Genomic DNA, 15,131 nt, shown 5'->3' on the forward strand with positions numbered 1-15,131 from the left:
TTGAGAAGGAGATGGCATACAATCCCAAGTATTAACAGGAAAAATGTTGGGATGTCTGTAATTTATCTTCAAATACTTTATCTAATAATTAGATAAAACAAGTAAGAAAACTGTTGATAATTATTAATGACAGTGATAAGTATCTGGGTATTCATTATATACTACTCTATTTTCTTGTATGCTTAAAATTTTAAGAATTAAAAAAGAAAAAAAAAAAAAACTATAAGAACAACAGAGTTGTCCACTTCTGAGTTCTTTTCATCCTGTCTCAAATAAAGAAGTTCCCTCCTGTTGGCTGACAGCTAAGTCACTTGTCATTGCTAAGGAATTCTAACTCCTTTCACTTCTTACAGGACACTGCTCTAACTATCCGCTATATTATTGCCTGAAACTTCTCTCTCCATAAGCTCTTCCTCCTGCCAAGTACACTGTGCTCAAGACTACGTTCATTAATTACTTCAATGTGCCAGGTTACAGGCACTGTGGATGCAGCAGCCAAAAAAAAAAGCAAATTCTCCTCTCTTGCAAGTTTTATGAGACTTTGAATTTCTACTTTTTCATTTCCTATATAGTTCCCAACTGACTGTTTTATACCTTCTACCTTACCACTTCAGTGAAACTGCTCTCAGTAAGGACAGTAATATCCTTTAAGCCGCCAAACGTGATGAAAACTTTTCACTGCTTATCTCAGTTTTCCTCCGTGGTTCCACACATTATTGACAAATCCCACCCCAACCCCATGGGCTCTAAAACATCATTATTTCTGATTTTCCTTTCACTTTTCAGGCCTGTCGTCCTTATTTTTTATAGCAGGCTCTTCTTCCTTTGCTCATCTTCTTGAAATGCTGTTGTTACCTATGACTCGGTCTAGCTCTTTCTCATCTATAAATCCTTCCTTGGGGACGTCATCAACTGCCAGAGTTTCTGACTAATACCTACATCAGAGGTTTTCAACTGGAGAAGATTTTGCTCCCAGAGGACATTTGGCAATGTCTGGAGACATCTGTCACACTACAGAGGATATAACTGGCATCTAGCGGGTAGAGGTCAGGAATGCTGTTAAACATCCTACAATGTACAGAATAGCCCTCCACAACAAAGAACTGTCTGACCCAAACTGTCAATATTGCCAAGGTTAAGAAACCCTGACAATCAAAATGCCTATATATAGAGGATATAAACTATGGAATGTTCATACAATGCAATACTATGGAGAATAAAAGATTTCTATGAACTGATATTAAGTGGTTTCCAGAGTATACTGCTAAATGAATAAAACAAAGAACAAATAAGTGCATATACAGTGTGCTATTTTTTATATAAGAAACAAAAAGAAAAAAGATACATGAAAGAAAAACAAAGCATTACAAGAAACTAAATAAATAAATTAATGGGGAGAAAAGCTAAAGCTCTTCTCTCCAACAGAATATCAAATAATAAAAGTAGAAAGAATGTCAGTTAGAATACCACATTTTGCAACCATCACAGTAATATACTGAGTTAGGCAACAATCATTAATGGATCCTAAAACTACTGGGCAAAAGTCTGCTGGGGAACAGGATTGTAACCCAGTCTGCAATTACCTCCCTGCAGATTACTTAATCATTACAAACGAAAAAATGGTAACTTTAGGGTGGAGAAACCTGGCAAGGACCGTGTTAACTGAGTGATGAAAGTTAACTTCACCAATAAAGGGACAAATGGAATATCGTGTGCCTCCCGAGATGACACACTGAGGACACAAGATCATTTATGCATTTATGTAGTATTCCTGCCACTTAACCTGAATCTAATCATGAAGAAACATCAGGTAAACCCACACTGAGAGACATCCTTAAAAAAAAACAATAACAAAGGCCTGTTCTCTTCAAGAGAACCTAAAAAAGGCTGAGAAATGGTTTTAGACTGTTGCTGTTAGATGCCGTTGAGTTGGTTTCGACTCATAGCAACTCTAGGTACAACAGAACTGATTAAAGATTAACAAGACAGGACAAAGCAAACACAATGTATGACCCAGGACTGGACCCTAGGAAAAAAAATTACTTTAAAGAAGTACTACTCAAAATATGGTCCAAAGGCTGACTGCTAGTCCTCAGACTCGAAATGTTACCTGTCGATGCCAAGATAAGGCACTTGCACCCAAAGATAACCATTTCATTCCTAAGCACATAGCTTAGTTCAGTGAACTTTTTTTTTTCATTGTAATGCTTTCTCAGTGAAGGAAGCAGTATGTTGATTTACATTCCAGGGCACATTTCTTATTTACAAACCAGTACTTTGAGCAGCACAACTATAAAGACATTAGTGGGATAACTGATAAAATTTAAATACAGTGTATCTAATAAAAGTTTTGTACCACTGTTAACTGGTAATTGATGAATTTAAAATAAATATCACTCAGTGGTTATGTAAAAGAATTAATGTCCCTGTTCTTCGGAAACAGATGGTACAATATTAGAGGCAAAGGGCTGAACAATTACTATTATTTATGAAGATGGTGACAAAGCAAATGTGGGGAAATGGTAGCCAACGGGTGAATCTATTTGAAAGGATTGTGCAAGTTGATTATATTATTTTTGCAAATTTTCTGTAAGAATTTTTTGAGTAAGGACAGTGTTCACATGTAGCGGGGCTGTTAACCACTGTCATAGGGCAATATGTGTACTAACTGTCTAATGAAAAACTATTTTGTTCTATAAACCTTCATCTAAAGTGAGAACAGCAGCACAACTGGAAGAACGTAATTGTACATATAGAAATTTTTGAAATAGTGTACCTTTGGCTATGTATATTTTCACCAAAAAAAAAAAAAGGTCCTCCAAGGTCAAGAAGGGAGAGTGTTGACATGTCATGGGGTTGTTAACCAATGGCATAAAATATGTGTACCGACTGTTCGATGAGAAAACTATTTGTTCTGTAAACCTTCACCTAAAGTACAATAAAAAAAAATTTTTTTTTAAAGCTAAAATTATATCAATTTTCCTCAGGAATTAAGCATGCAAGATCTTCACTGTTTTTCATTACAGAGCTAAAACTGCAGAGTAAGGATGTTCATGATGGCTTAAGTGGCAAAAAAAAGTTCATTTTAAGAAGTCTTCATCCTATCATCAGCAGTGAACTGGCAGACTTGATCTCTCATTCCTTCTTACACTTACTTCACTTAAGTTTCTAGAAAACAACACAATCTTTTGATTTTCTCCTTACCTAAATGACTGCTCCTTCTGAAAAATTTCTACAGGTTTCTTTTCATCTCTTTGATCCTAAAACCCAAAATTCTCCTGGGCTAAGTCCTTCAACGAAGATATCTTCTCTTCTCTAGCTATACTAGTGGCCCTTGGTGATTTCATCTATATCACATGGCTTTAAATAGAAAATCTATACTCTGAGGACTCAGAAATTTAGATATGTAACCTAGACTTCTTTCCAGAACTCAACTCTCACAAATTCAAATGCCTACTTGATAAGATGACTTAGATGTCTAAGAGTCTTCTTAATCACAAGGGGTTGAATATTGAATTGCTGATGTTCCTTTCTAAAACTGCTCCACTACCCACACCCAAAACAGTTTTCCCTATCTCAGTAAGCGGTAACTCCATTCTTACAGTTGCTCACGCCAAAAACTTTGCGGTCATCCTCAATTTATTTATCTTCCACCTCACATCAAATCCATCAACAAATCCTCTCTGCTAAAGTATATCAGGAATTCAACCACAACCACTCCTTAGCACTTCCACAGGTATTAGCCTGGTCTAAGCTTCCAGCATTCCTGGCCTGCAATATTACAACAATGTTCCTGCTTCTACCCCTGCTCCCCTACAACCCAACCTTTTAAAAATACGTCAGATTTTATTCAGAATAAAAACCCAAATAAGCCTATGGGTCTAACATAATTAAGCCCCTCATCCACCTGACCCATTATCTCTATAACTTCAGGTCCTTTATTCTGCATCATTTGTTTCTCATTTTCCTCAAAAATATCAGGTACAATATCACCTCAGGGTCACTGACAGTGCTATTCCTAATACTTGGAATATTCTTTCCCAGATATCCCTCCTCCATGGTTCGCTTTCTTACTCCCTTCAGGTTTTTGCTCAAGCATCATCTTTTCATTGAAGCCTTTTCCAACTGTGCTCTTTAGAAATCATGTTCCCATCCCGGCCCTAAACTCTTTATTTCCCTTCTCTTTTGCTTATAAAACTTATCATTTGACACACTATATATCTTACTTGTTCATTGTCTTTCTACCTGAATAGAATATAAACCCCGTGAGGGCAGGGATTTGGGGCTGGGTTATTCATTGCTGTATTTCTAATCAAAACGCAGTGCCTAGTACATAAAATGCACCCGATAAATACAATTTGACACATGGACTCAGGAAGATACCACAGAACAGTTATAAATTATCAAACATAGCTGTTAAAATAATTTCCCTCTCTACGGAGGGTTAAAAAAAATTAAATTTCTAATCTCACTAAACTTTTCACTGAAAATCACGATTACACAGCAAACAAAACAAAGCCACATTTTACTTCTCTACTACATCTCTAAGTTCTGAGGAAAAAATAACCAAAAAAGGTATTAAAAAAAGAGACGTTATCAAAATACTTATAATTAAGTAACTTCTTCTTGAAAAATCTCTTACACATGCAAATAGAACAAATCTGGTATTTAGCAGCTTACACTATAATCACTGTATCTTTGCTGAATTTTTTCTCTTGAACTGTACTGGAGCAATTTGGGGAAACAACATCTTCACTATCAGAAGACAAATCAATATACTGTATTCCTCTTTGATTCTTGAAATATGATATACTTGCTTTTCGTTCATTTTCTGGAGTTTCTGGAACACTAGAATCTTCTGCAAAAGAAGGTAAAAAGCATTTTGAGCAATTTGAGAACAAAACAAATAAATCTGATTTTGATAATTACAATCATGTGCTTAAAACTCTAATTTTATTCACTGTTTCCCTTCTAAAATCAAATATTCTACCACTTAAAAAAAAAAAATAGTCAGGGCCGGTGTTAAATGATTTTCCATTTCACAGGTTGTTTATTAGCAAGACCTTAGCAAAAACTGCAAAATAGACTGAGGTTTGTATTTTTATAGTCTATTCGTTTTCTTTCTGCGCTTTTATTTCCTAGTGGGTACTCAGTTGTTACGTAAAAGAACATGGGCTTTAGAGCCCAAAAAGACTTGGATTTCAATCCTGTCTCTTAGTTAAGTTACTTAACCTCTCTAAGCCTGAACTTCCTCACTTGTAAAATAAAGTTGCCAGTAATCGTAGCACTGACTGCACATAAAATCAGATAACGTATATAAAGCATTTAGTTCAGTAACTGGCACAGAGCCAGTATCTAATAAACATGAGCTATACATAAACGTTGGTATCATCAACCTGTCCGAAACAGTATTATACCAATGTCTCCTCTCTCTCTAAGGGGAAAGTTTCAAAATTATTCTCCCAATAAAAACCACCATTCCATCTTCTAGCTCCTAGGTGGAAGAGGTCAGATTAAAGGCATTCATATTACAGTAAAACAGCTAGTGCCAGGGGTCTAGTGAGTATTCCGAGAATTTTAAAAAGCAATGGCCAGAATGAATCTCCATTTCAAAGGTACCAATTAGAAAAACAATGGCTACCATTAACTACTTTTAAGATCGGTATCAAGCCCTCAAGTGAAACACAAACGTTTAATCTACCTAATAACTCCTGGAGCACACATTATAGATCATTTTATAAAACTAAGGTTCAGAGAGAGAAAACAACTTGGCCAAAGTCATACAGAAGAGAGCAGCACATCTGAAATCCAAGGCTAAAACTCTTAGCCTCCTGTAACTGTAACAAAACTATAGCAACCATTACTATGAGGTTCAAGAGCCATATTGAAAATAACATTAATCAACCTATGTAACTACTGTTTGCTCTGGAGGCACTAAAACACGGACATGTCTTTACTTCCTACAGTGCAGTCCTAGCAACGAAACTGAAAAGCAATTTTCACATTTTTCCAAAAGAACAATTTTATATTTGTTGAACGCGCCCTCTAAGTGAAGAACCCGGCATTGGGAAAAATCATAGCTATGTTAACTGCCATTAAAATAAAACCAAACCCGTTGCTGTGGAGTTATTCCAAGTCATAGGGACCCTATAACAACCCTACAGGACGAAGTAGAACTGCCCCATAGAGTTTCCAAGGAGTGGCTGGTGGGTTTGAATTGCTGACCTTTTTGGTGGCAGCCTGAATTCAACCACTGCACCACCAGGGCTCCATCAAAATGAAGGCACCTGCAAATTCTAATAACTATGTAAACTAATAAAAGTATAGTCCAACTCCTGTACAATAAGTATAAAGCTACTACAGATTGATTTCACGAAGTGTTTCTGATACATCACAAGTCATATATAAAACTAAAAATTTAGATCTTAACTGTATCAAAATTTTTATCCAAAGCTAATGCATATCAGTTAAACACTTTAATAATAATATTTTAGGAGGAATATGGGAAATGGTTCAGATTGTTCACATTTCTCAAAAATGTCTCTTTATTCAAAATAAAGAAAAATCTTTTCAAAAATAGTCATTTAAATGCCTACTGGCTTGGGGGGGAGTCTAAGAATTCTATTAGTGAGGGTTAGGAAAACTAGCATTTCCTGAATCTCATTATACATTTACCTTTTCTTTGATTTCCTCCCCTTATTTTATACAGATAATATAAAACATGCGGTAAAAACATACCAATTTTTAAATTTTTTTTATTGTACTTTATGTGACGGTTTACAGAACAAACTAGCTTCTCATTAAACAATTAGTACACATACTGTTTTGTAACACTGGTTACCAACCCCACAACATGTCACGTTCTCCCCTTCTTGACCTTGGGTTCCCTATTACCAGCTTTCCTGTCTCCTCTTGCCTTCTAGTCCTTACCCCTGGGCTGGTGTGGCCCTTTAGTGTCATTTTGCTTTATGGATCTGTCTAATCTTTGGCTTGTTGTAGGGTAAAAACATCATAAAATTTAGTAAAGCAAAAAGAAAGTTCCATTCAGCATATATTCAAAATGGCAAAAGTGGGAAGCGGACAAGCATGCTGCCAGAAGTAATGTCTACTCGAATCCAAGGATTACAGAATAAGCAAGAGTGGGAAAACAGACAAGCATGCTGTCCACAGCCATGTCTGCCCAAGTTCAAGGAAATATTACAGAATAGGCAAGAATGGGAAAACAGACAAGCATGCTGCCACAGCCACATCTGTGGGAGCCCAAATATCATCAGTATATATTAACATTACAAATGGGCAAAACCAATGAAAGCTTCACCTTTTCACAGATTGGCTAGAAACTGTGATCCTTCATTTTGAATTGTCTTTCTTAACAATCATTGGTACAGGTTTCAGTAATGAGTCAGGAGGGTCTTCACTGGTCCAACAAATTTTCTATTCACTAAATGCTAAGAGAAAAAGATAAGAATGGAAACTCTTTTGTGTTCCCTTTGATGATTTGTTTATGTGAAAGTTTCCCTAAAAGATATTTTCCAAGATTATCCTAGCTATTGTCTTTAAACCTCAGGGCCCAGTTGATTCGTCCTTGTGAGTCCAGCTCCAGCTGGGTCACATTCTCTATGCTCAAGGACAGAGATTAATAATTCCAATATTATTTCCTAAAACAGGCTGAAGGGTGAACCTCAGGAGTGACTTCATTACTGAGCTAAAAAGAGTGTCCAGGGGTCATACTCTTGGGGTTTCCCCAGTCTCTGTCAGACCAGTAAGTCTGGTCTTCTGTTTTTTATGTGAGTTAGAATTTTCTCTACATTTTTCTCCAGCTCCATCTGGGACCCTCTATAAAATTAATTCTTAATGTGCTTAGTTAACATAACAGAAAAAGAATAAAGGTTTATTCCTTATTATGCAGTTACCTAAGAGCTTTTTCCAGATATGTAATATACATAAAAGAAAAAAAACCAAACCAGATGCATGGAGTCAATTCCGACTCATGGAGACCCCATTTGGGTCAGAGTAGCACTGTGCTTCATGGAGTTTTCAATGGCTGATTTTTTGGAAGTAGAACGCCAGGCCTTTCTTCTGATGTGCCTCTGGCTAGTCAAACTACCAACCTTGTGGATAGCAACCAAGCACTTAACTGTTTGCACCAACCAGGGATGTCCATCAGAAAATATACATTAAAAATATTTACTGCCACTACAGGGGAAGTTAGCACAACTGGACTAAACCAAACCTAAGAAGTTTCCTGAATACGACAAAACACTTCAAGGGACAGAGTAGCAGGGGTAGGGGTCTGGGAAACATGCTTTCAGGGGACATCTAGGTCAATTGGCATAACAAAGGTTATTAAGAAAATTTATGCATCCTACTTTGGTGAGTGGCGTCTGGTGTCTTAAAAGCCAGCAAACAGGCATCTAAGATGCCATCAATTTGTCCCAACCCACATGGAGTAAAGGAGAATGAAGAACACCAAAGTCACAAGGAAAGTATTAACCCAAGAAACAGAAAGGTCCACATGAACCAGAGGCTGCATCAGCCTGAGACCAGAACTAGATGGTGCCCAGCTACCACCAATGACCACCCTGACAGGGAACACAACAGAGAGTCCTTGATGGAGCAAGGGAAAGGTGGTGTGCAGAACTCAAATTCCAGTGAGAAGACCAGACTTAATGGTCTGAGACTGGAGGGACCCCAGAAAGCATGGCCCCTGGACTCTCTTTGTCAACCCAGAACTAAAACCATTCCTGAGGCCAACTCTCTAGACAAAGATTAGAGTGAACTATAAAGGTCGCTATGGATCGGAATCAACTTGATGGCAACGGGTTTTTTGGTATGGGACATAAAATACTTGTGAAGAGTGTGCTTCTTAGCTCAAGCAGATACATGAGACTAAATGGGCAGCTCCTGTTCAGAGGTGAGATAAGAAGGCAGAGACGGTCAGGAACTGGTTGAATGGACACGGGAAATCAGGAGTGGAAAGGAGGAGTAACAATGTATGCATAAATGTTTGTATGAGAGACTAATCTGAAGTGTAAACTTTCACTTAAAGTACAACAATAAAATAAAAAAAAAAGTGTACTGCACTGACCCAAGTGGCATCACCACAGCCTGACTGGTGTAGGGACAAATAGAAATTGAAAATAAGAGGTTTTAATTTTCCCTGTTGAAAATAAGGGAAGAGATTCCCCTCCTCCCCTGTTTCAGAATTCACTTTAGATAACTTGTAATTGTTAAGGTCTTTCTCTATTTCTTTGAAAAGTATGTAAATCAAGGATTTTTCCTTGGACTAGGGAATCAAGGACTAGGGAGCCATCTCTTTTGAAATGTAATCATGAAGGAAAATCACAGCCTCTACCTCCCAGTTTCCTGGGAGGAAATTAGCAATTTTATCTTAAACATGAATGTAATGAGTTGTATCCATTATATAAGAGGTAAGTAAGAGGTAAGATTATATCTTTGCAATGTCTTTAGCAGACTGCCTGTGATAGATCACATTCTGGTCTAAAGCATATTCAGTAATAAAAGTTTTCTTCCTGTTTTTTTGGAGAGGTTTTCTGCATTGGGAGTAATTTTGTTTTTAGTAACTTTTCCCCATCACTATCAAGTGATTAACAGAGAAAGTATTCAGTGTGACATGAGGCGGGTGAAAGGGACAATAACACAAAACACAGTAACATTTTTTAATCTCAAGATACCTCTGTACCCTTAAAAATTGAGGCCCCAAAGAGGTTTTGTTTATGTGGGGTGTATCTATTGATATTTACTGTATTAGAAAATAAAAACTAAGAAAATATTTACTTAAAAAAATTAACTCATTATATGCTAGCATAAATAACATTTTCATGAAAAAGAATTATATTCCCCCTCTCCAAATTTAGTAAGATTAGCATTGTTTTATATTTGTGAAAATCTCTGGTTTAACACAGCTAGATTCTCATATCTGCTTCTGCACTTAATTTGCTACAGTCTATTTTAAGTTTATGAAGACAATCAAGCTTCACACAGATACACAGTTGGGGAAGGGAGGAGTACTTTAATAGTCTTTTCAGATTACTATATTCTTCTTTGATGCTAAACCCAAACTTGCTAGGTGGCAGTTTCTTAAAGGTCAGTTACAATGCGGAATCTGAAACCATTTACGAATAAACTTTTTGTACTGTTACATTAAAATCCCCTGGTCTATCCTGCACTTTACTGGACCTTTAACACACACATTATTGTATAACACTGTGCATTGGTCATTTGGAAAGTACTGACTCACTGAGAATGCTGATCTTCCACATGTTGACACCTTTCATGGTATTGTATCAAAAAATCACATTTGTTAAGGCAACCACTAGTCTCTTTATAAAAATCTTTAAGTATCTGGAAGTTGTCAACCCCACAGCAGTAGATACAAGTTTTCCAAAACTTCCCTTTGAAAACTAGAATTTTATCACTGGCAATAAACACTGTTGGTTGTTTTCCTTAACACCACTTTGTTCACTCTTTAAAAAATGTCTGCCCAAAGATTAGACTGGACTATGGGACATAAAGTGATACTCGTGAAGTGTTTGCTTCTTACCTCAAGTAAATACATGAGACTAAATGGGCAGCTCCCGTCTGGAGGTGAGATGAGAAGGCAGAGGGGATCAGGAGCTGGTTGAATGGACACAGGAAATCAGGGGTGGAAAGGAGGAGTGTGCTTTCACAGTATAGGGAGAGCAAACAGGGTCACAACAACGTATGCATAAATTTTTGTATGAGAGAGTAACCTGAATTGTAAACTTTCACTTAAAGTACAACAATAAAATAAAATTTTAAAAAAGTCTGCCAAATACCTAAGCCTACATTAACCATAGCTTGTAATTCAGGCATTCTTTCACGTAAAAATGGTGTTCTGTAAAAAAAAAAAAACCAGTTCAACTAACAACTCAAAGCAACTGGTAAATGCTTTCCCTCGAGATACCCACTGCCTTTCGGTACGCAGCAAAGGGTACTTGCCATTTCATTTCACAGAATATTAAAAAGACATTTACTCAACAGACAAGATTTAATAAAATTATTACTTTATACTCCTTCATCAAGGACATTCTTAGGTTAAATTTTAAGAATATAATGACTGTTAGAACAGTTTGGAGGGCTGGCCTTGATCTGTGCAAAGGCATCAGCAGTTTTACCTACAACTGCTTTTGCCCCATCAATGCAAATATCAACACAGTGACAAAAAAGCAAGAAATGTCTTAATATTATTATGGAAGTGGTTTTGATCTTGTGGAGCCCCTCAAAGAGTCTTGGGGATTACCCAAACGTCCATGAATCGCACTTTGAGAAGTAATGGGATACAGAAAGAGCTTGTTTATAAAATATCAACTTGCCAATATACCTAATAATCTAGAATTGTAATAGTGCTGAACAAAGATATTTGTTTGGGATTATTTTTAGAAGTAAGCAGCAACACAAAGGAGACAGAAGCAAAAAAGAGAAATACAAAAACAGAGGCAAGAAGGATAAAAAGCAGAAATAATTATAAAGAAAAAATATCTGCTACTATTCAATTCTGACATTTCCTGAATGCTCTCTGTGTTTAACATACTGTACCAGGAGAAGGGAGACATTAAAATAAAAAAGACACATTATAGTTCAACTTGCCCTAAAGAGATTAGTAACAGAAGATAAGTAACCATGTACACAAATAGCTGTGTTATGATACATAATTTATGATAAGAGACAGGAATAACAAAATGTTACGGGAACATGAAGTAAAACAGCTTGTCCTTTTGTATGAAAAAAAAAAAGGCTATCCATTATGTTTTCAAAATAGAAGGTAATAGGAATCTACATTATAAATATACGCAAGAACACACTAAGGTTCTAGGGAGTATCCCAAATGAAACTTCCCATTAGTGGTATGCACAAGAGAAGACAATCTTATAACCCAAGTTTTTCCAGCACCTTGTACGCATTCTCATATCTAACTCTACAGTGAACACTTGAAAACAAAACAAAAAATCACTACTGAGAGATTATGAGTTCATACAGAAATTCTGTTGTTAGCTGTCATGGAATTGGCCCCCAACTCATGGTGTCCCCGCACACAATGGGATCAAACCATTGTGATATATAGGGTTTTCACTGCCTGGTTTTCAGAAGTAGATCACAAGGCCTTTCTTCCTAGTTTGTCTTACTCTGGAAACTCCGCTGAAACCTGTTCAGCATCACAGCAACATGCAAGCCTCCACGGACAAATGAGTGGTGGCTACACTAGAGGTACACTGGCTGGGAAACAAACCCGGTCCAGCGCATGGAAAGGGAGAATTTGACAATAAACTACCACTGTCCTCCATGCATAGTCTAAATCAGTTCGATAATCTATAAATAGGGGCAATTTCCCAAAGCATAATGAGAACACAAACCCTTATACCTATCCTGAAGCCAAAAGTCTTACCATTTGTTATATTCATGTGTTGCTTCTACTTGGTTCTAGTCTCTAACATGAAAACTGATTTTCAAGGCAGTTCCTTTAAATTACTTCATATATTTGCCCTTTAGAAGAGTTATTACCAATAGATTGAAGGATGTCATACTATTAATACTGTACAAGGCAAAAGTGTTAACCTGTGCAAAGTACGTTTTAATAATATAATTTAAATCTACAATAAAAATATAACTGACATATATCTCAATCATCCACCAATAGCAATGAAATGAATAAACACTGAAGGAAATAGAAGGTAAAAAGTCAACAGAGGCAAAGAAGAGGCTTTAACTCTCTTCTGGAAGCTCTTAACAGAGCAAAGAGCTCAATAATAGGTATGTTGTTGTTAAGATGTGCCATCAAGCCATTTCTGACTCATAGCGACCCTATATGACAGAGCAGACATGCCCCATAAGGTTTCCTAGGCTGTAATCTTTCAGGGAGCAGATGATCTGGTTTTTTCTCCCACAGAGCTGCTGGGTGGGTTTGAACCGCCAACCTTTTGGTTAGCTGTTGTTTTTCAATTTTTTTTCATTGTGACCCACTGTAAGACATAAATTTTAGATCATGACTCTGAACACATAGATAGATACATAGACAGAGAGGCAGAACTGAAACAAAAGTTTCAAAAGTCAATTTCAGCTCTTACTATAGAGCTTGGCTGCTAACCAAAAGGTCGGTGGTTCGAATCCACCAGCCTCTTCTTGGAAACCCTATTGGGCAGTTCTACTCTGTCTTTTAGGGTCGCTATGAGTTGGAATCAACTTGACAGCAACAAGTTTATGACTGATACACTTCGATAATTTTCTACTTATTGTACACCATTAAAAATATATATGTATATTTAGTAAAGGAGCCCTGGTGGCACAGGGGTTAAAGTGCTCACCTACTAATCGAAAGGTTGGCGCTCTGAACCCACCAGCTGCTATGTGAGAGAAAGATGTAGCAGTCTGCTTCCGTAAGAATTTACAGCCTTGGAAATCTAACTGTGAGTTGGAATCAGTTTGATGGCAATGGGTTTGGCTTGGTTTTTGACATTTAGTCAGGGCCCAAGAAATGACTGTATAACACAACGTTTGTGATTCAGTTTTGAAAACAATGATAAAATTATAAATAATAAAACACATCTATTATTTGGCATATAATTAAATCCATACATACGTTGTATCTTCTTTTCAACATCCATAGAACTTTTACAGAAATGAATTGTATATTAGGCCACAAAGAAAGTGTTAGTAAATTCCCCCCAAAATTGTACATGCCACATTCTCTGGACACAAAACAATGAAACTAGAAATAAATGCTAATAAAAACATACAAGCAAAATCTCAGCCATCTGGACATTAACAAAAAAGCACTGAAATCACTTCGATACACCATTCAGCTCAAAGAGGAAGACAAACAACCACAAACACTACAGACAACACTGTGGCTATTATCTGATACATGTCTTAACACTGTTACTGTCATTGTTAGGTGCCACCGAGTCCTTTCTGACTTATAGCGACCCTACGTACAAACGAAACACTACCCAGTCCTGCACGATCCTCGTAATCGTTACGTCGGAGCCCAAAAGTGCAGCCACTGTGTGAAGCCATCTCATTCAGGGTCATCCTCATTTTCATTGACCCTCTACTTTACAAAGCATAAATGTCCTACTCCAGGGACTGGTTCCTTCTGATAACAGGTTCAAAGTACATGAGACAAAGTGTCGTTCCTTCCTTCTAAGCAGCATTCTGGCTGTACTTCTTCCAGAAAGATTTGTTTGTTCCTATGGTATATTCAATACTCTTCACCAACACCATAATTCAAAGGGATAAATTCTCCTTCGGTCTTCCTTATTCACTGTCCACCTTTCCCATCATATGAGGTGACTGAAAATGCCACAGCTTGGGTCAGGCACACCTTAGTCCTCAAAGTGACATCTCTGCTTTTTAACATGTTGAGATTTTTTGCAGCACACTTGCCCAATGTGTCATTTGGTTTCTTGACTGCTGCTTCCATGGGCGTTGATTGTGGATCCAAGGAAAATAAAATCCTTGACAAATTCAAACTTTTCTGTTTACCATGATGCTGCTTATTGGTCCAGTTATAAGGATTTTTGTTTTCTTTATGTTGAGGTGTAATCCATACTGAATTCTTCGACATTCATCAGTAAGTGCTTCAAGTCCTCTTCACTTTTTTTTCCCCAACAAAAATTTATACATACATTGTTATGTGACTCTGATTGCTCTCCCCATACTGTGACAGCACACTCCTCCTTTCCACCCGATTCCCCATGTCCATTCACCCAGCTCCTAACCCTCTCTGCCTTCCCATCTCACCTCCGGACAGAAGCTGCCCATATAGTCTCCTGTATATATTTGAGCTAAGAGGCATACTCCTTACGAGTATCACTTTATGTCCCACAGTACGGTCCAATCTGTCTGAAGAGTTGGCCTCGGAAAATGTTTTAGTTCTGGGCCGATAGAGAATCCAGGGGCCATGCTTTCTAGGGTTCCTGAAGTCTCAGTCAGACCATTAAGTCTGGTTTCTTACTAGAATTTGAGTTCTGCACCTCGCCTTTCTCCTGCTCCATCCGGGACTCTGTGTTGTGTTCCCTGTCAGGGCAGTCATTGGTGGTAGCCGGGTACCATCTAGTTCTTCTGGTCTCAGGCTGATGAAGTCTCTGGTT

General features: G+C 37.3%; 1 protein-coding gene across 2 annotated transcripts in view; it reads right to left on the reverse strand.

Moving 5' to 3' along the window:
- The window catches only part of SMARCAD1 (SWI/SNF-related, matrix-associated actin-dependent regulator of chromatin, subfamily a, containing DEAD/H box 1), a 128,393-nt gene that overhangs the window by 87,008 nt on the left and 26,254 nt on the right, over nucleotides 1–15,131 (reverse strand). For both annotated transcript variants that reach the window (XM_023741346.1, XM_023741345.1), the window contains one exon: nucleotides 4,681–4,858. In XM_023741346.1, coding sequence (XP_023597114.1) covers nucleotides 4,681–4,858 — 178 coding nt within the window. The remainder of the gene's footprint in view (nucleotides 1–4,680; nucleotides 4,859–15,131) is intronic.

Source organism: Trichechus manatus, unplaced genomic scaffold (assembly GCF_000243295.1).
Source record: "Trichechus manatus latirostris isolate Lorelei unplaced genomic scaffold, TriManLat1.0 scaffold00178, whole genome shotgun sequence".
Lineage (NCBI taxonomy): Eukaryota > Metazoa > Chordata > Mammalia > Sirenia > Trichechidae > Trichechus > Trichechus manatus.